The sequence below is a fragment of the Eupeodes corollae genome, chromosome 2 (assembly GCF_945859685.1).
Source record: "Eupeodes corollae chromosome 2, idEupCoro1.1, whole genome shotgun sequence".
NCBI classification, from domain to species: Eukaryota; Metazoa; Arthropoda; class Insecta; order Diptera; family Syrphidae; genus Eupeodes; species Eupeodes corollae.
Genome location: NC_079148.1, coordinates 18155386 through 18177745, shown reverse-complemented (window position 1 = coordinate 18177745; position 22360 = coordinate 18155386). Strand labels below are relative to the sequence as shown.

The following is a 22360-nucleotide window of genomic DNA, read 5'->3' as shown; positions in this document are numbered from 1 at the left end:
AAAAGTCTGTTTAAAAATTTCCTGTATTTTGGGATTTTAAAATTTTCCTGCGAAACAAGTTTGTCTTCAAAAATTAAAATGAAATTTTATTTAAAAAAAAAACCTTAATCTTTCAAAAGAAAAAATTAACTACAAATTACCACCAACATTTTGAATACGATCAAATAGTTTAATTTCAAAATCTATTTTCTTAACGAGATATTTAATCGAAAACGAATTTTAACCAATTTTAGTAGTATTTCTTTAAGGGTTTTGTTAACTTCCCATTGAAAATTATTGTAATGAGTGCGATTTGTCGAATTGAAAATTTTGATATTTCTCGAAGTTTCATGGTTCTTAGAGTCTTAGAGTTAAAAGATTTTTTGAAAGATGTCTTTGAATGCGTGTGTACGTACGTTCACGACGTTTTTTTGGTCGTCCATATCTCAAAAACCAGAAGAGATATTAACTCCAAATAAATTTATTTTACAAATAATAATGCAGAAAGATGCAAAAAGGACTCTCAAGAAAATTGCGTCGGTGGTTTTCTTACCATAGCAGTTTAAAAAAAGGTGAACATTTTGGTTAACCCTAAATACCTCACGAACCAATAACGCTAGAGACTTGAATTACATTTTATATAATACTAGCTGACCCGTGCTCGCGTTGCTTCGCAAATTGTAACCACGAACATTTTTTGAATATTAGTATTAGCATATGAAAAATTTCTCAATGGGACTGAGCATATTTTCTACAATAATATTAATTTTAGTTTATATGTATATACGTACCGTATCTAATTAGATTTCACACTTGAAAAAAAAGAGTTTGTTCATGTTTGTGCATATTATAAATATTTTTTTATTTCAAAGCCTCCGGATAAACAATATTTGCAGTTATATTACTGCGAGGAAGAAGTATGCATTGGTTGCTTTTTGAGCCTACCCTGGAAAGAGCAACATAAAGCTGACCATGAGAGAAGACATTTTCCCTAAGGTCGACTCCAATAAATTTAAACGATTGACCCTGAGCCTTGTTAATTGTCATACAAAAGCATGGTTTAATGGGAAATTGCACACGTTTAAATTGAAAAGGGAGATCTGTTGGTATCATTGGTATCCGGGGAATCAGGGCATATTTTCCTACTGCGGGTCCGGTAAGAATTTGGACTTGTATTATATTTTTTAATAGCTTTTTGATTTGGAGTCGTGTGCCATTGCACAGATTCGGAGGATTGAGATTTCTTATTAGAATAATTGGTGTACCAATTTTTAAATTAAGTTGATATGGCGGCAGGCCTGCTGGGTTGAGTGAATTTAAAAACTCATGAGGGTAGTGCACACTATCATTATCATCAACCACAGTGTCAATTGCATTGTATTTATGCGACTCCGTTTTAAGATTCTGAAGCACGTATCTGTTTATTTCATCCACTGAACAGTTTTTTGGTGACACGATAGCTCTTTCGCAAAACCAAGAAAATGGTCTTGATTCTAACGCGTTCAGGTCTCCATACACACACTGAATAAGTTGTTCTGTGCTATACACAATTTTTCCGAAGCTTTCGTTTAATTCAATTGTATTTGGACCCATGAAAGTATGTTTTCCATCACCAATTCTTAGAAGTAGAGACGCGAACTCAGAAGTATCAGTGTTGTTAGTAAGCTCTACTCTCATATTGATTTTAAGTTGAAGTTTTTGTACATATCGCCAAATAGAAGACGACTTAACGCAAGATTTGATAATATCGGCTCGAGTACCCTTGGGAATCACTGGCATTATCTGTCTAAAATCCCCAGAAAAAACCATTGTGACTCCACCCATAAGTCTTGACGATGATCTTAAATCTTTAAGGAGTCTATTCACAGCCTCAATATGAGCTTGATTACTCATCGTACATTCATCCCAAATGATAAGGTCCGCTTTTTGGAATACTTTTGCAATGGAAGTGGTTTTTGAAATAGAGCATGTTGCTTCTTCATGGGCAATGATGTTAATTGGCAGCTTGAACGTAGAGTGAGCAGTTCTGCCTCCACTAAGCAATGTTGCTGCAATCCCAGAAGAGGCGACGGCAAGAACAATCTTACCTTCTGATCTATATTTCGCTAGTAAAAGATTAATCAAAAAGGTTTTACCAGTACCTCCAGGCGCGTCTATGAAAAAAAGTTTTCCTTTATGTAAATCTACACTTTCTTTTATTTGGCTGAAAGCAAGTTTTTGTTCCGAATCCAGTTTTGGTAAATTTTCCTGCACGTACTGATGTAGATTTTGTTTGTCGTATTGGATTTCTCTTGTATATTGATGCTGTAAGTCCATTTGGTTAATCCTTGTTGGTTTTGGAAGTCCATACTCATCAATTCGCTTATCACTTAACATTAAAAGTTTATCTTCGATCAAAATTAAACCTTGATTGAAAATGTCATCAGAAAATAGGAGCTCGTTATTTCTTTGCTCAGAACGTGCTTGATATAAAATATCTTCACACATACTTTCTTTAAATTCTTCCCACAAACTTTTTGGTTCAGTTGGCTGACAGAACATAAGCAAGATCGCAAACAAATCTCTAATCTGTCGTGGTGACTGTGTTGCGGAGGCATCAACCAAAGCGTATTTCCAGTGTTCATCATCTTCGAGAAGTCCCAACTTTTTGCACGCAGCTTGGTATGTTGGTTGGATTTCGCCGTTAACAGTTCTGATCATTTCAAAAGATACTGGACCACGAACATTGTGAAGCAGAATCCGCAAAAAAAAGCATTCACCGGAATTGGGGTGAATTGTGTATACTCGGCCAAGAGTATCGTCTCGTTTTATTCCTGGATATTCTGGAACCACTTTTCCTTGCTTACGACGGTAAAATTGTTTGTTTTTCCAGGTATAGTAAGAGGGTACATCGCAATATAAAAGAGTTTTTGCAAAATTATCATTCCTACAAAGTTTAAAAAATTCTGTTAGCGTCGTTGCAGGTGGGTTCTGTGATATTTGTTGAAAGTTAGCATCGTTGAAGGTAACTCGTTGGCCGTTTTCTAAGTGCACAGCTAAATGATACACAGCAGGATAGTGGTCATGAATAGGAAATTTAAATATTCGCCAGAACGCTTCTGAAGTGCTCAAGTAGCGACCATTTAAGTATTTTTCTACCTCATTCTTTGGATCTTCTATTGCAAAAGTAGCTTGGTCACTTCCCTTGTTTATGTATTTTGTTAAATATTTTATAGCCTTTACAGAGTGGCAATATTCTACATTGATATGCGCTGAAAAACATCTACTTAAAATAGGAGAATATGGCACAACCCAACTATTATTTATTTCCTTTGTACCAATGACAGCAACTTCACCACCTTTCTCCAAGGAACGTCGACGGTATTGTGGGTAGCCATCATCACCTGTTTGTGTGTTGTGTATCAACGACCGTGGGTACCGTTTCGTACATTTACCATCAGCCATGCATGGAGATTGGGGATTAAGGTCACCACAGGGTCCATGTATCATGTGCTTGCAAACAATTTCGTATAACAATGGATCCTCGTCCTTATTAGGTATCTCAGCTCTTATAATAGAATCAATCTCATCAGGCTGAATTTTACTTGCAAGCCAAATCAGTATATGGGCATGTGGCAAACCTCGTTTTTGCCATTCAATGGTCAACATGTAGCATTTTGTCTCGCCAAAAATATGATTTTTGTGAATAAATTCCATCAGTTTGTTATATTTTAGGTGAAATACTCTTGCAACGATGTCATGTCTATCAACAGATTTCTGTCTCGAAAAAAGCTCAGTTTTAATATCCTGCCACTCTGGATTGCAGGTCATCGTGATGAAGAGATCTGGACGGCCATGTTTTCTCACATATGTCATTGCGTCTTGATTTTTTTCGTGCAAATATCTTGGCGATCCAGTAAAAGTAGATGGTAAAATTATTTGTTGACCTAAATTCCGAGGGTTGACGTTAGCGTCATTGTTAACAGCATCTCTTAAGTGAATATAATTTTCAGCTCTTAGAGTTTTCTGATGTGTTCTTATGAAATTAAGTCTCTCTGATATCATTTTGGCGGCCATATCAACAACAAACTGACTGAAAAGCTTGCGAAATAAAAGCAGAAAATTTGTTTCATTATCCCTCACCATAAATCTATAGGAGTAAAATTGCATGCACGAAACAGTTTTATTTAAATTGATTTGACCGGTTGCAGGAAAAATTGTTGGAATGCCTATGCAATAACCGTCTTCACCGCAAATAAACATTAAAGGGTATTGCAGCGGATCATATGAACGATGTAGCTCCGAAACACGCTGTAAACGTCCGTCACGCCCATGGAGAACAATGTCTCTAGGACCTTTGTCTTCATCCAACATTAAAACAGCAATTTCGTTAGTTGTTGGAGCATTGTAACGACCACTATGCTCGTTTGCAGGTTTATGATCTGCTTTAATTATAATCTTTAAGTCTGACAAATTTGGAGGTGCATGTTCGAGAGTAGTCTTGAAAGTTGATATATATACATTTTGAGTATTTAAGAGATCTTGAAGTATTTCTATGATTTGCCGTTTGAGATTAGGACCCATGTTTTGCCGCAAAGATATTTGATCTGCTTCAGAGATAAAGTATATTTGAAGGAAGCTTGGATTGCTTGTTTGGGGAAGTAAACTTCCAATAAGGTGGTATATTTGGCCTTGGACTTTAAAAGTGGGCATGAAGTTGCCTTCTTTAATTTCTTTTCCTCCAAAAGACGTCATTTGGAAAAGCGTATTATATGACCTCAAATTATGTAGAAAATTTGTAGAGTACGGGTGATTTCCATTCAATATACTTTTTAAAGGTTCAGGTGGTTCGGCAATAGATGGAAGCTTTATTTTGCCATTATTACAGCACATGGTTTTACATTCCTTAGCCCATTTTTTAGCTTTACATAAATTGCAAATATTATCCATTTTACCAATGTCTATTTTGTTGTTGTTTAAGTATGGAAATTGGGATACATAATTAAAAGCTCCTCGATTACCCAGAAACTGATTTATATTTGAAATGTTAATACTTGCTATATTATAAATTGATGTTGTTGCTGGAAGACAACCACGGCGAGTTCGTGTGGCATATGCTCGTTGGTTATTTAATCTTTCCTCCCTTTCCAATGGTTGCTCATTGCAACGATGAGAACAAATTCTTTTTGCGCCTATGGATTTTTGTCCGATGTTAGCTTTTCTTTTAACCATTTTATATTTCTATGCGATAAAAGAAAAACAACTAATTTAAGCTTGAAAAATCAAAAAACACTTCCTTACCGGAATTAACACCTTAGAAAAAAAGTTGTAAAATATTACGTAGTAAAGGCCAAGCCGCACGTGAAAACAAACAAAAACATTTCAGTTTTTTAGTTGAAAACAGAACGAAATTTGTGTCTATTTTCTTCTTTTCTTTCTTTTATTCATACCTACAATTTTTTTTTTTGCAACCGAAAAATACAAACAAATTTGTGTTTTTAATGTTCTCATACATCTATAGGTATGCGTGTGTAAATATCCATAGACACATTTTTTTATTCATCTGCTCATGTTCAGTGCAGTGCAACTGCCTTAACCTACCCACATTTGTGTGCTCTTTTTATCGACGTCATTTGTGTGTGTGTAGGTTTAGTTGATGAACTATACAATACCTTTGTATATAAACTGAATAGTATTATCCTGGAACAGAAAATTTTGGTACGAAAGGCGGACCATGAGGGCGCTGTGTGTACGGAAATTTGGTGTGGAATCTAAGAGCGACTGGAAGTATAAAAATATTGAAATAAATAAATAAAATAAATTACTCAAATGTAAACAAAAATCAGTCGTTGCCAACGTTTCCTGAGATTTGTTTTATTCATACCTATCAATGTATAGAAGATATGCATATACAATACATTTAGTTGTATGTGTTTTAGAGTTGCTAGCCGAAAATTGTATTGATTTGATTTTAGATTTTCTAATTTTGTGAAATCTGAAAATTTAAAAGCAACGTTTTCAAATTTAAGTTTTGATACAATGCTACGTTGCCATATTTTGAATTTTTCCATAGCAAATACATTCGATGTAGGTATTTTTTAAATTTGTTTTTTTTTTTTTTATTGTAATGTAATGTTAAGGAGTGGGTGGGTTATGTAGGTATGTAGAAAGCTAAGTATTAAGTAGGTTGGTGTGTATTAAGCTGCATTGTTAGGACTTAAGTCGTTTCGTAATTGGAATTGATGATGATGGCTCAAGCTAGAATTAAACAATCAACTTAAAGGGCCAACGCGTTGGCTCTGTGACGTCATAAAACCATGCAAATATTCTGTATCAACGCACGCACCGTCAACGTTCACAGCGTCAATGCTTAAGATGTTGATTATCACACGATTAGACAAAATAATATTTATTTAAGCCAACGTTATTTTTATTTTTTTTTCATATTAGGGTGTGAAAGAATGTTAAAATTGGTACAGTGTAAGCATATTACGTAATTATTGTGTGGTTTTTAATTATTGTAGATCTGCAAATGACGTCTATTTTACGTCAAAGTGTCAACGCGTTGACCGTTTAGGTTGACCTTCTAATAGTAGCTTCAGACTTTTTTCTTTAATATTTTGCAGTGCGAAACAACTGTGTTAAAATTGGAAAAAATGAGAATTTATGCATGTTTACCTATTGCAAAACATATTTTTCTATATTTATCCTTTTGGAGTTAAAATATGTATATGAATAAGTACGATAGTATTTGTTTAGGTTAGCAGGTTGTTGCGTAGATAAAAATGGAAGGAAGTTAAATAAAAATATATTTAACCAAAAAGGTAACAAAATTAGTTTAAGAACCTACTATTTTCCTTACCCTCATTTTGGTTGTTTCAAAACGGACAAATAGCTAAAGATTACTACACTATCTTCTTCTTAATTCTTGCGTTCTTAGGAAAAAGGAGAGTTCAGTTTCAGTTTGTTCGTATTATAAAAAAACGTTAATTGGAATTTTTCCAAAAAATATACTTGTTTGGTATCGTTCGTGAGATATTTAGGATTTACCAAAATATTTACCCTTTTTTCAAATAACTGTCAGAAAAACCACCCACGCAATTTTCTTGAGAGCCCTTTTTGCATCTTTCTACATTATTATCTGTATAACAAAATTTATTTCAAGTCCATATCTCTACTGGTTCTTGAGCTATGGACGACGAAAAAACGTCGCGAACGTACACACGTACACAGACAACTCTCTAAAAACTTTTATTTCGACTCTAGGGACCTTCAAACGTCGAGAAATGTCAACATTTTCAATTTGACAAATCGGACCCATTACAATAACTTCCTATATTAATTTAAAAATGTTCGCACTATTATTAACATGGTTTAAAAATATTTGTCTCATATGAAAATGATTCGAAAAAAATAGGGAAAACCTTAATTTTTCTAATTGGCAACCACAAAAAGTTTATATTCTAATTTTTCTTCTATTTTTTGTTCTGTGTGTGTTTTTTTTTTAAATGATTTCATTGCCAATCAAACAATCAAAAAAACAAATTATACAAAATATAAAAAATAAATTATAAAAAAACATTTTTTTTTATTGACTCCCTCGAACTTTCACTGAATTTGTATACATTCTTCTCTATCTTCTGTTTTTTTAATAATCTGGAAATTTATTATTTTATATTGGAATTCTCACTCATTTTTGCCCCCACCTCAATAGATTCCACATGCAAAACATGTGGAACGAATTGTTTAGGAAGTCGTAAGAATATGTCAGGTCGAGCGTTCCTTCCTCATGATAGTACTATTCAAATATATATACAAAGACAATACAGAAAAATTGAATATGTAGGTAGGTAGGTAAGAGAAAAAACGTAACTATTGAATGGAACACATATTAAGAGAGAAGGAAGAAAAGAAAATTAAAAATGTTGGAATGATAATGAAATGAAACAAAGCAGCGACCTCGCGATTGTGATGAAATCTAATTTCATAAATAAAATAAATTCAAAAAGTTTATAATTTTATAATATGTTTTTATTTATTTCTCAGGTTGTATGTTTAACTTAGAAGTGATTTTAGGCTTAAAATTTGCGCAACAATATTGACTTTATGAAGCAATGCTAATCTTTGTCGATTATTGTATAGGTTTTAAGATATGAGTGGTTGTATAAGTCAACTAATGAAAAAAAATGGACAAAAAATGTAAAATTAATAATATTTAAGTTTGACAAATAATTAATGAAAAAAAAATTAAAGCCATAAATAATCTCATAACAATAAAGAAAATAATAAAATATATTTCAAATAAATCGGTTGACTACTTTCTGAGATCATTCGTTACAAACTTTTAAATGGTTTCGCTTTTATATAATAGTATAGATATTGTTTTTAACATTTACGTAAATCTTAAGAAAAATCCAACAGTCAATCAATCAAAACAAAAAATACTGCCCAAATTGTTAAAAATTAATGTATGATTCAAATGTATGACTTCAAAATCATTCTATGCAAAATTTTATAGTTAACGTAAGAAAATTTTCTTAGAAAATTTTTATCTATATTTGTTTATATAAGAAATAAAAACTTTCAAACAAAATTCTGCCAAAATCTATTAAAATTGGTTTTCGACTAAAAATGCCGGAACAAAAACGAATAGTGATATAAAACTTATATCATACACAAAAAATATTATTGTTGACAAATTTTCTTAAAAACATATTTTAAAGTTTAAGAAAAGTCGACACACAGGTACAGATGTTAAGTGTACAGTGTGGGTTGCATCCGAGCCTCTTTCATTTGACTTGAAATTAAAAGGTATTGTAATGGGTCCGTGCCACGATTCGACCATATTTTGCTTACGCTAAAGTAAATTTTAAATTTATTTTGTTGTAAACGAAATACAGTGGATTTTAGATCTTCAATTTTCGGTGTTGACAAAATCGGCCACATGTTACTTAGGCTGAAGAATAAATCAAATTCATAATAAAGTGAAAATAATTCAACCAAACTTCAGGAAAAAAAGTAATTTGATCCAAGTATATTTTCTTTCCGAATGTACAGAGTAATTACTTGAATCATAACTGGCTTAGCCATCGGGCTATTTTTGCTGCCAAAATTAGTGATGTTGAAAAAATAACTTCCAAATACAACAGTTATTTACAGGCGATCTGATGTCTTTTAAATCAATCGATACTGCTGCCAATGGAAAGTGGTCTTGTTTCCACGTTCTACTGTCAAATTCTACCATACCCTTAAGAGGGTTACATTTTTTTAATCCATTTAGCTTTTGCTATTTTTATAAATAAGTCTCAATGCCAAACAATGTCCATTTCAGACTTTAGTTTGGATTTGAAAAATAGATGTTTTTGTAATGGACAGCTATATGTTGCATGCTTACATGTAGGAAAACCGTTGAACCTTTTTTTTGGTAGCGAAAGACAGTTTAAACAGAAATTTATGCAAATTAAATGTAAATTAAAAAGTATTTACAAATAAAACTAAAAAATAAAGATATTAAGATTTTAAACTATCTGACCTGCCTACCTCATTTATAGGTTTAATTTTCAGATGTTATTTACAAAGAACTTTCTAATATAGTCAATTATTACAAACTTGAATAAAAATAATAATAAATGTAAAATTCGATTCTTTTGAATTGATTTTTACTTCACATCGACTGTACAATTATTTTTAACAATTGTATTCAGAGTCCTTAATTTTCAAATCCCAAACCAGTTAATTTTTATACCAGCTTTACCGCGTCCGTCTTCGTTCATAAATAATAATTTCATTGTAATAAGGGTTAGCGGTAGTAGAAGTTCAGTCATAAAGGTCGACATGTTTTTTTACAAATGACAGCTATGTAAAGTAGCATAGTGGTGCCCATGTCTATGCCCCTTAAATAGTTTGCAATATAATATTATACAAAATGGTAGCCACAGCAACGCGTGTCCGGGTCAACTAAAACTAATATCAACATTTCATAAAATTTATTTATTTATTTTTTTACTAGACTATCTTGGGAATAATAAAGGTATTGACGTCAAACTAAATTCATCTTAACAAAATATTGGTTGAAACCTTCCATACAATTAAAAACAAATTTTTTACAAATTTCTCTTCGGGGTTTAATAAATAAATCATTGTTATTATTATTATTTATTATTTATCATCCTTATTTTTTCAACATATAAAGTACAAAAGTTTTAATAAAAGATTTATGAGCATATCTGTCGTCTGCTGATTATATCTAAAATTGTTACATTAAAATTTACATTTATGAATTTTAAACACAGCAAGAAAATTGAAAATGAAAAAGTGTAGAGTATTTCAACATTAAATATAATGTTGCCAGTTAACATCGACATATTTTAACAAAATACTATTAAAGTTTAAGACTTTATTTTAATCAGATCTAATTAAAACTAATAGAAATTAATATAAATATAATACAAAAGTTACATTTTTTAAATTTAAAAGATTGATGAATTAATCGATTAATGGAAGATTAAGGGATTCATCATTAACTTAAAGATGGGCTTTTAGTTTAGCTAAAACAAAATAATGAATTGATTCTAAAAGAGATTAACATAGGTATTTCTGTAAGCGATAGCTTCAGTAACAAACCGGATAAGAACTTTCCAACGACACTCACCATTTAGAATTGAGAAACTCTCTTCTTTAGAAAGAAAACTTTTCCTAAAGTATAAACGTCGAATTTCTTGGAGTATTGGACATCTTGCTAGAAAGTGATAAACGTTTTCGATTTGATTAAGGTTACAAAGATTACAATTATGATTTATATCAAACCCTTTGAGGTCTGTAATTTAGATCTAGCATTTCAGTTTGGATCTTAAATATTAAACTCATCTCGTTAACTGTGAATTCTTTTCGAAAATAATTAGCTTCCGCCAAAAAAAGATTCAGTTTGCTGTATTTCGTTCTTGACATGGACACTTTAGCACGGTTCAGAGAATTTCGAAATATTTTTTCGTCAATTGCTGAGATGCAGTCATAGAATTTATCCTTCCACGAACCAAAGTTATTCAAGGCTAAATTTAATGTTGTATTATATTTATCAGCTTATTATTGCCAATCTTTGAACGGTGTGTAACAACGCTGAAGTGCAATCATGAGTACTTTCATTTGAAGATTATTATCACATTTCTTTAAAACTTTGAAAATATAGCCTGCATTTGCCTTAAAGATTTTTAAGAAAATTGGAGGCAGTCCAGATTCTACATAAATTGCATAGTAAGGTGTGTTTAAAGGACCATAATACACGTTTGAAGAAATATCACTGGATAACTTCAAAGTCTTCACATACTTCGTCACCATACACTTCGTTAGCATAACATAATGAACTTTTAATTGTTGCATCAAATACTTTGAATTTTACCATCGCATCGGTTCGATACATTTGTTATTAAAAAAAACTTGACCAAATGCAGTTAATGGCATTTGTATGTTTAAATTTTGTGTTATTGTAAAACATAAGTATTTAACATTTTTAACTACAAAAACGGTCATTTTTGAAATTGCGATTATGAGATCAAAGGACTCAAAATGCAACCTTGCGGGACACCGAATTCCGTCTTAAATTACTGTGAAGAGATTCTACCATTAGAAACTACCGCTGTTGTATTTGAAATAAGTTTCTCAATTATTCTTAAAAAATTTGTTGATAATCCAACACCTTCCAGTTTGAAAAGCAATAGTTTTCTGTTTATAGTATCAAGGCAGCTTTAAAATGTACAAAAAAAAGCATAGAGATTAGTATTCTTATCCAAAAAACGTTTAGCTACATTAGTTAGAGTAAACATTTGATCAACTGTACAGAGGTTAGCTGCTCGAAACCCAGCCTGAAAAGAACTTATTTTATTGTTTGTTTCAACCCAAGGTACAAGTCTAAGATATAGAATCTGAGTAAACAGTTTTCGTAATGAATTGAGAATAGAGATACCTCTGTAGTTTTCGTGGAGATTAGGATCTCCTTTTTTATAGATCGCTTAAATGGATGACTCTTTAAAATTCTTTGGTATTTCTTCGTTGTTGAACACTCGGTTAAATTGTGAGCTGGCATTTTTCAAAAACTCGGCTGGGCCTTATTGTTTTTCATTTTTTCTAAGTTCTGGCATTGAAAACGGAGAGTCTAATTCTTCAATGTAAATAAAGGTAACGCAAGACATATGTAAGATTGGTTAGGATCTACTTTTGTAAGTTCTTCGAAATATAAGCCCATCATGTCGATACTTATTGGAAAAACATTCGATCTGTTTCGGTTACCTAAAATTCATACATTTTTCCAGAATTCTTTAGCATCCCTGCATTGAATCATATTAAGAGCTATTTTTTGCACAAATTGTTGTTTTTTATAGAGTCATAGGTTTTTATAAGTATTATTCGCCTGCAGATAAAGATATTTCAAGGCTGAGTTGTTAGTTTTCCTAATAAAAGAGTTTTAACCATTTAAAAGACATTTCTCTTCTTTTTCTACAAGAATCATCATACCAGCTGCGCTTGTAAAAACTGCCTCTGTTTACTGAGGAGGTGACCCTTGACTCTCTTATGGTTGTAATAATAGACTAAGTTGATTCATCGATTGTATTTTCAAACGATAGCGATAGATCAATTGAATGTTGATTCAGATTTTGCCTATAAATATCATATTTTTTTTATCAATTCAGCGCAATTTTGAATAACTGGTATAGTTTTGTTCTTGAAAAGTAATAAGTCGGAATTTAAACTTACAAGAGACACAAATGGGAAGATGTAATGAAAAGTATTAAGGGCAATGTGGCCAATGGGAAGGTATCAATGTGTTTTACATACTATCTTCTTTTTTAATAACAAAATTAAACCATTTAAATATTAATACCCGTCAGCCGTGGGATTCAGAAAAAATGACAAACTATTTTGTGTAATGAATACTCCTTTTAAAATAAGAAAAATTATATTTATATTCTTAACCCCCAACTTACCCCTTAGGTGCACTGATTTATTCAATACGATAACAAGAAAAAAAAAACACTCTCATTCAAAGATTTCAGTTTTGAAGTTCTACAGTTTACAATATAAATTCAGATTGACAGCAAAATACCTTTCAGATTAATATATACTGACCTCCGAAAACCCGCATTTATCCACTGAAAAATATAAAAATTATGATGTAACATTTTGCAAACCACTATAAATTCAGTTTCAATCTACTATATCAAAAAACATGATGGTAATTTAAAAATGCCGCATAACTTAATATGGACATGGACATTTCGGATGGTGGACATTTTGTGGCAGTAATACGATTGCCAACATTTTTCCAAATTAAACAAGAGTTCTTGAATTTATGAATTCACGAAACTGTTAACCAATTGAAATGGTTTTCAAAACGATTTTTCTTTAGTAAAGAAGGGGATTCAATTTCACTGATTTTCATATTAAAGAGTTAAGAATAAAATTTAAAATAAAGTAAACATAAAACATAAAAATAGCTCAGTGATTTTCTATTGTTTAAAATCAAACAAAATTCCTCCCAACATAAATATGTTTTAAAAATAGATAAACAATGTGTTCTGAAAGTAATATACACATATTACTAAATACATAAAATCATCTCAAAATAAAACCTATAAATAAAACAAAGACCATTAATTGCTCTTGAACACACACTTAAAACAATTTGAATCTAATGACCTTTACAACAACCATCATACATTTTTAAACTCACGCCCGCACAACTTCAGAAACCATAGTTTACACACAATAGTTTCATCAGAAAATTTCAATGAAAATATACCTACGTACAAACAATAAATATATTATGAACAGAATGAAGCTTTTCATATAAAATTTTGCAGAAGCAGCAGAAAAAAAAACATTAACACTCCAAACGGAAATTCATCATTCAACTAATAGGAACAAGTTTTATTTCTACCCCAAGAGGTAAAGTTCCTTTTCATCACATCACAATAATTCCATCATCCCCAATTTATATTCCTATAAAGCTTCTAATACACGAGTACTCGTATATATCTATATGTATATTTTGTTGCAATTGAATGCTTATGCAGACTAAACCCAGTTACGTGCATCGGTACACAATATTCTAACTGAATATAGTATGTTTTGTATAGTGTTGAATGCAACCGGAAAGAACATACCGGTATTTAAATCGGCCATTAAGTAGTCACACACGAGCGCACACGACCAACCAGAGAACACCCATAACATTAGGTATTTAGTCCCGTCATCATTTCATAAGCAATTCACACTCTTGTACTATTTCGCTATTCTCTTGCTAATAATGGCGGAAATAATTTGAAGGATTATAGTTGCCACCATTTTTGCAGTTTTTTCATTCTAGTAGGATCCTTAATGAGAATGTCTTTCATTTGCATAAAATAGTTGCTATACGATACCGACGACATGCGGCCGCGGCGATGGGGGAAGCAAACAACAGGAAAAGTATGTGACTTTGAATTTAAACGCAGAATTTATTATTAATTTTAACTACAAAAGTAGCAAATTGTTAGAAAACATTAAAAAATGCATCACATACATTTCATTAATTATTATTTATTAATAATTTAAACATTTTGCGATAATTTCTGATTTAAGAAGTAAATAATTTTCATCACTTTATGTTCTACAGCACGGTTCTCTCAAGATTCAACATCCTAAGCTTGTATATTTTATAATAAAATAATTTAGCTCTCTAAGCGGAAAATATATTCACTTGATATACATTAGCCCACATATGTACAAAACTTTAGCATAGACAACAAACACGAAAATGCTCACCCCTAGAAATCGTTGAAACTAAAACAAACAAAAATATTACTCATACGCCCGGTGGTTCTATATAAAATAGCCATTTTCCATGAGGTAAAAAACTTTATTGTGTACACATCCGGTGTTTTAATTTAAAAGAATACACAAAATAAACACATTGGCAAAAAGGTAAAAGTAAAGTGCAGCTCAAGGTCGCATGGAGTTGTTCTTAATTATATATAAATTCATAAGAAGTATTGCATTTGTTGGTAATTACTTTTCTGAGATCAAAGAAGGTTCGGTTTTATTTTATTTTGCTGAGGTGGGTTTAATGGATAGAATACAGACTGTTCGCGGAATTCTCATCCCACATTCCTTAAAATTCTGGATTTTTGTCATGAATGCAATCTTGAATTTAGCGAAGTCAAAGTAGAACCTAGCTCTACTCTACACTGTAAGTGAACAGCTGAACCAAGCCTTAACTAGGATCTGCACCTAGACAAAGAGCAATGGCTTAACAATTAACCTCACCATAAAATAGACACAGTACTTTTTAAAAATATTAAAAAAATTCTAGACAATGAAATTCCCAGTATCGATGGAACCCTACTCAAACTTTTAGACCAAGTTAAATAAATAGGAGTTATCTTGGATAAAAATCTGAACTGGACTCCAAAAAAAGTTAGACCATTTAACTCATGTTACAGGATCTTCAGTAAAAACTAGGGACCTAATCCTTAAATTATATTGTGTGTGTACACTGTAAATATAATAGCCAGGATAGTGCTCACTTTTGTAAACTCAAAGAAAAAATCAGATGGCTTTCCAGTTAACTTCACTTACAAGAACCTTTTGTTAGATAAAACTTTTGATATCTGTAACGCTTTCGCATCGAATTTCCGTGAGTCATTTGTTAATAGCCCTCAAGAAGTTGATGAAGTATATTTTCAAAATCTTCACATTTTTTCGCAAACTAGCTGTAGTCACATACCTGTGCTACAGAGTACGGTCCTTGATCTTTTATCTGCGTTGAATGATGACTGCTCAGCCGGTCCTGATGGTATTCCCCCGATAGTACTAAAAAAGTGTAGTAATGCTTTAGTTGAACCCCTTACGTTTTTATTCAAACTTTCTCTAAAAACAGGCAAATTTTCCAGTATATGGAAGAAGTCATTTCTAACACCAATTTTCAAGAAAGGTAACAAGTCGATTATATGCAACTACGGGCCCATTGCAAAGCTTTCTTGCATTCCTAAAGTATTTGAACAAGTTTTTTGTGAAAGCGTAGCATATTTTAGTAAATATATTATTTGCGAACAGCAACATGGTTTTGTGAAAAAAAGATCCGTTACTAATCTCCTCACATTCTCAAACATATGTTCAAACGCTTTAGAACAAGGTTATGAAGTTGACTGTGTATACACTGATTTTTCTAAAGCTTTTGACCAACTTAGCCACGGAATTATTTTATTTAAACTTAAGGCTCTTGGTTTTCCACCATTTTTCTTAGCTTGGATTAAGTCATACCTTGAAAACAGATCCTACGAGGTAAAATTTAGAAATCGTCATTCTGAACCTTTTGTTGCTCAATCTGGTGTTCCCCAGGGAAGCCATCTTGGCCCTTTTCTGTTCATCCTGTCTATTAACGATGTATCGTCATGTCTACGCTCAAGTGAACTTCTCATTTTTGCTGACCATATGAAGATTTTCAAAATAATAAAGTCCAACCAGGATCGTATTCTTTTACAAACCGACATTGATAGTTTCACATTTTGGTGTGGTAAAAATAGCCTTTTACTCAACCCTTTAAAATGGCAGACTATAACATTCACTAAAAAACTAATCAGTAACGTATTTGACTACTATATATCACAGCAAAAACTCTGTCGTGTCTCCACATTAAAAGATTTAGGTGTACATTTTTGTTCAATCTTAGAGTTTACACATCACATTAATTTTATTGTTAATAAGGCAAGTTTTATGCTTGGTTTTAAAAAACGCTGGGCAAAGGAGTTCAATGATCCCTATGTTACCCTTTCTTTGTATAATTGCCATGTTCGTCCTCATCTTGAATATGCTTCGCAGGTATGGACTCCCTATTACGAAATTCATAGAAAACGTATTGAATCAATTCAACATAATTTCATTCGCTTTGCCCTAAAAGGTTTTCCTTGGGAAGATCCCTATGATCTGCCTCCCTATGAACATCGTATTCTACTTCTTCAAATGCAATCTCTCCATCAAAGCCGTGTTAATAATGACTTAGTATTTTTCATCATCTCATTAATGGTGAAATTGATGCACCTTATTTGCTATCTTGTGTACATTTGGATTACCGGGCGGAACTCATCACCTGCGCACATTTGATTTTATACATATTGACTTCCATAGAACTAACTATGGCAAGAATGAAGCTTTAAGTCGAATGAGCATTTTATATAACTTAAACTGTTCATCGATAGATTTAAATTTAAATAAGGTGGGATTAAAATCATTGTTTAGAACCAGTGCTCCACTATCTTAAACGTTCTCATTTTATTTGTTGTTCTGTAATAGTTAAATGTTCATTTTGTTTTGTATTTTGTGCGTGTGTTAGGCTATAATTGTATTATTTTTTACTACCAACTAACACATGCACTTATGATGAGCCTCTGATCGTTGTTGGACGCTTGCTATAAGCTTACTACTTTCTGAAATTGTGAAGTGTAAAAAAAAAAAAATACTTGTAGTATGGTGGAATGCTCTGGAAAAAGATAGAAATCTTAAAATACTTACAAATTCACAAAGATTGGCATGTTTATGAGAACCACTCCAACTGCAGGATTGAAAGCAATACTCAATTACTTACCACTGGGCCTATATTTTCAAGGAACATGCAACAATTAAATGCAAGTATTTGACGGGAATGCTAAGGGAACAACTTCATGATACCATGTCTGAACGTCAATAAACCCTTCACAAGTATCTTTCGTCATGCACATGAATAGGTGAACATTGTACCACACAAACATAAGTCGACTACATTTAAATACACTGACGGCTCTAAAACGGATTCTGGGGTAGGTGTATTTATTAATGTGAATAAGAACGGATCGTTGGTAACAAAGTACTCCAAGAAACGCATAAACGATGGAAAAGAAACCTGCGACCAGGAAATTTTCACCCAAACTGGTCACAGCCTGTTGCAATACGATATGAAGAAAATGTGTCTTTTTAACGACAAAATGTGTAACGATTAAGAAGATCACGAGGACACTACCAGCTTTTGATGCCACTGTCCAGAATGGTGTCTCACAAATTCTTTATAAATACTTCTTCAGTTACATTGAAGAACTCGAAGACTTTATACGAAACATTCTCTCTTTATCTAAGCATCTAAGTGGCTGGAAGATGGAGACAGATAAAGTGCTTTTAAAAAAAATGTTGGTAAAACTTTTCTTACGATTTTTTGTTGAATTTTGTCAAATTTGATGTGAAAATATTTTTTAATGAGGTTTGGTTTTATTATGTGCTTCAAATCGTTTTATGATACAATAAAAATTTTGTGATTTTTCTAAATTGGTCACGTAAAAAGTGATTTTACCGAAAAGTTAGTTTTTTTATGTATCTGAAACATTTTTAAGGATTAAAGAAAAAGACTTTATTGGTGCAAATTTAATTATAAACCAAATATATTTTTGAGGGCATTCGCTAAATACAATCAGAGCTTAGCCTTTCTTTAGGTTCTCCTCGAGCAAGGATCCTCCCATCTCCAACATGGTGCTTTAACTTTAATTCTTCCAAAATGATGACATTGTTTCACATGTTTTAAATCCAATTTAGGTGCTTCTGAGCTTAGAACAATAGTTTTTCTTTCACTCTTTTTATAACATCCGGCTTCAGTACCGGCTTCAGCGATCTAAGTGAAGTTTTCACGAACCTTTTCTCACTGAGATTGACAAAATTACTTTACTTTTAGCGTGACACAGAAGTTCTGAACCGATCTTCCACTGGGGTCATTCTTTTTGGGCTCCCTGAGCAAGGGCGGATCCAGACTTTTCATCAGGATGGGGTCACACACTTAGATGAATTTTTCTCACTGCTTAAAAATGTTTTTTTTTTAATGTTTAGTAAAGGAGGATAACAAAATTTAAAAAAGAGGCTGGGATGCAACCCACACTGATAACTTCCCATCCCGTGTGTCGATTTGTCTTGCTTAAAAGTTTGTCTATATGTACTCGTATCAATTTTTACCAAATTTGCGTACTATATTTTTTATTTCTTATGAAAAAACGGACTGTTGGATTTTTATATAAAAATTACTGAATATCAAAAACATAATTTTCTGTGAAATAAAATAAGTTTAAAGCCAATATTTTTAATTTTTGAAAAGATATTTGAGTCGAAAATCAATTTTTACCAACTTTTATACATTTTTTTGTAGGTTTTCATTTTTGTAAAAAAAACTGTCAATTCGATTTTTCTCAAAATTTGTCCTAATGTTGAAAACAATACTTATTATAAGAAAAAATTAGTAAGAAGCTATTATCTCAAAGTTTTGAAAAGATATTTGAGTCAAAAATCATTTTTTACCAACTTTTGTTATTTTTTTTTCGGTTTTTATTTTTTTGTAAAAAAAACTGTCAATTCGATTTTTTTCAAACTTTAACTAAATGTTAACAACAAGATGTTTTGAAAGATAAAAGTAAATTTAAGATAATATCTCAAAGTTTTGAAAAGATATTTGAGTCGAAAATCAATTTTTACCAACTTTTATACATTTTTTTTTAAGTTTTTATTTTTTGTAAAAAAAACTGTTAATTCGATTTTTCTCAACATTTTTAAAAATGTTGAAAACAATAATTCTTATAAGATAAAATAAGCTTGAAGCCTTAATTTCAAGTTTTTGAAAAGATATTTGAATCGATATTCAATTTTTACGAACTTTTATACACTTTTTTTCAGATTTTTATTTTTTATAAAAAAAACTGTCAATTTGATTTTTCTCAAAATTTTATGAGATGTCAAAAACATTATTCTTCGTTGCACAAAATTGTTTTGGAGATGAAATCATATTTCAAACGTAAAATTTTGGAGGTGACAAATTTTTTTTTTCAGTTTTATTAATTTATAAAAAAAATCGTTATATTGATTTTTTTCAAAAAATATATTGTTTTGGTATCACGTTACAATATATAATATAAAATTTTATTCAAGTCTCTACTGTTTTTGGTTCGTAAGATATTTAGGGTTAACCAAAATTTTCACCTTTTTTTCAAACTGCTATGGTAAAAAAACCACCTACGCAATTTTCTTGAGAGCGCTTTCTGCATTTTTCTGCCTTATTATCTGTATAACAATATTTATTTGAAGTCGATATCTCTTCTGGTTCTTGAGCTATGTACGACGAAAAAAACGTTGCGAACGTACGAACGTACGTCGCACAGACATCTTTCTAAAAATCTTTTATTTCGACTCTAGGGACCTTGAAACGTCGAGAAATGTCAAAATTTTCAATTTGACAAATCGGACCCATTACAATAACTTCCTATGGGAAGTTAATAACATATTGTGTACGAGTATATTAACCTAACCTTTACACATTTCAATTGCTAAAATGACAACTTTAGTTATCAAATTATTTTAGACCATTGTTGTCCAGCTTGGTATAGTCTAACTTTTTAATTTGGATGACTCCCTACATATGAAAGCATTCCTAGATTCCAAAAGTTTTCTTAATATGACATATTTAAGAGCTAAAACACAATAGTTTAGAGGGTTTTTGCTGCAATTCACACAGAAATGTAAGAAAAATATACTTTTCTTGTATCCATTTCTATTTATGCTAAGAACGCTAAAAAAATCAAAAAATCCAGAAAATGAGAGAGGATCTGACTGAAAGAAATGTCGGGCTTTTTTTCAGAAGTTTTTTCAATTTTCAGGAATCTATAATTACTATCGCTATCAGTCTGCTTACTCGTCGATCTTAAAGGAGTCCACAAAATTTAAAAATTTAAGAGAGAAAAATGTTTGGTTCTTGAATTTAAGGAAATAGGTGCTTTTAAGCAAATAATTTCTCTAAAAAATTATATTAAATCACAAACTACACGTTTCAGAATCTCTTTTTACTTTAAATCTCAAGAGATTCAAAGCTATGACCCGTTTATTATTTTCAATTAGTCATTAGTTTATCAAAAGTGTCACATTTGCTGTTTTTGGGGCATTTATATTACTGAAATTTGTATTTAAATATTAGTTCTGGAGCATCCAAAGCAAATTCACTTCAAAAGTAGATTCATTTAATTTGTAAAGATCCTTTGTATTCAACAGAAAACCAATTTTGATATAAATAAAATGCACGACAGGGTCGCTAGAAATTTTTTTTCAAAGAGTCTGTTTAAAAATATTAACTATATTTTAATATTCAAAAATGTACCTGCAAAATAAGTTTTTCTCAAAAATTTAAATACCATTTTATTTGTCAAAAAATCTGGATTACCTTTTTTTGTGAAAATCATTTTAAATTTGAAATTTTGGCCTCAAAATATTTTTGGTAAGCACTAAATAAAGAGCTTATAAATATATGTACATTTTACATTTAAATTTCGTCAACAAATGTTGACCTCTTTCTGAGATATCGAGTTTTGTAAACAAAATTAATATTTTTTTAAAACTGAAAAAAAAACATTTTTGATCATACAAAATCATCATCAATTTTATCATTTAATCATCAAAAAGAGCTTGCACAGAAAGAAAAGATGATTCAAATCGGTCCATTAGCTCTTGAGAAAACTTAAAAACAAAATAAAGGTTTTTGAGGCGTCCTCTTATGGAGCAATACCGAAATACGGTTTTCTTGTAGAAAAAAGCCAAATTAAGAACACAAAATTTAGAGAAAGTTTGAGAAAAACCACATGTTTTAACCAACAAATTTGTAGGTATGGAGACTGCTGTAATTTTTCTTTTTAATAACATGAAAAAAACGCCTTACGCTAATGGACTGAAAACCTTATAATTTCAATCAACACAATTGTTTGGACTGTATGAGCCAGGAAAGAAAAACAGATGGATTGAATCCGGGTACCCACTTTTTTCGATTTCTCTACCGTCGTAATGTCATATTTGATATAAAATTTATGATCTCTTATTCAAGGTTTCTTTTTAAGGACCTGAATATTTGCTCTTTTTCTTAAAAACAATTTTTATGAAAATAATTAAAAGCATAACTTATTTTTTTTTCAAATTTTAAATTGAGTGAAAACAAAAATTTTAGTTGTTTTGGACAGCAAACCACTTTTTGGTGAATGTCGTTAACTCAACAACTTAACTGTATAATATTTATGGCTCATATGACCCCCCCTCGATCGCCAATTGGTCGAAAATTGATGAATTATGCTGAATTTCCGATTCATATTATTTTCTTGGCCCAGTCCTCAGCTAAAAGTAGTACTTTTAGCAACAAAGTTTAAGGAAGTAAAATACAAATATTGTTTTCATATAAAAAAATAAATAATTCAAAATATAATAGGGGTCATATGCATTAACACAATACAATTAGTTTTAAATGGAAGGGAATTACTACGAAAAAGCAAACAAATTATCTCCCAGGGGGGGTCATGACCCTACGACCCCCCCCCTGGATCCGCCATTGTCCCTG

The 22360-nt window shown here is 31.4% G+C and overlaps 2 protein-coding genes across 2 annotated transcripts in view; one reads left to right on the top strand and one right to left on the bottom strand.

The window, feature by feature from the left end:
- The window catches only part of LOC129944092 (frequenin-1), a 303407-nt gene that overhangs the window by 38874 nt on the left and 242173 nt on the right, over positions 1–22360 (top strand). The gene's annotated exons all lie outside the window — the stretch shown is intronic.
- On the bottom strand, positions 780–5190 carry LOC129944767 (uncharacterized). The gene is made up of 3 exons (XM_056054431.1): positions 3703–5190; positions 925–3639; positions 780–791 (listed from the first exon to the last, which is right to left on the bottom strand). Exons 1-3 carry the CDS (start codon positions 5188–5190, stop codon positions 780–782), a joined length of 4215 nt encoding a protein of 1404 aa, XP_055910406.1.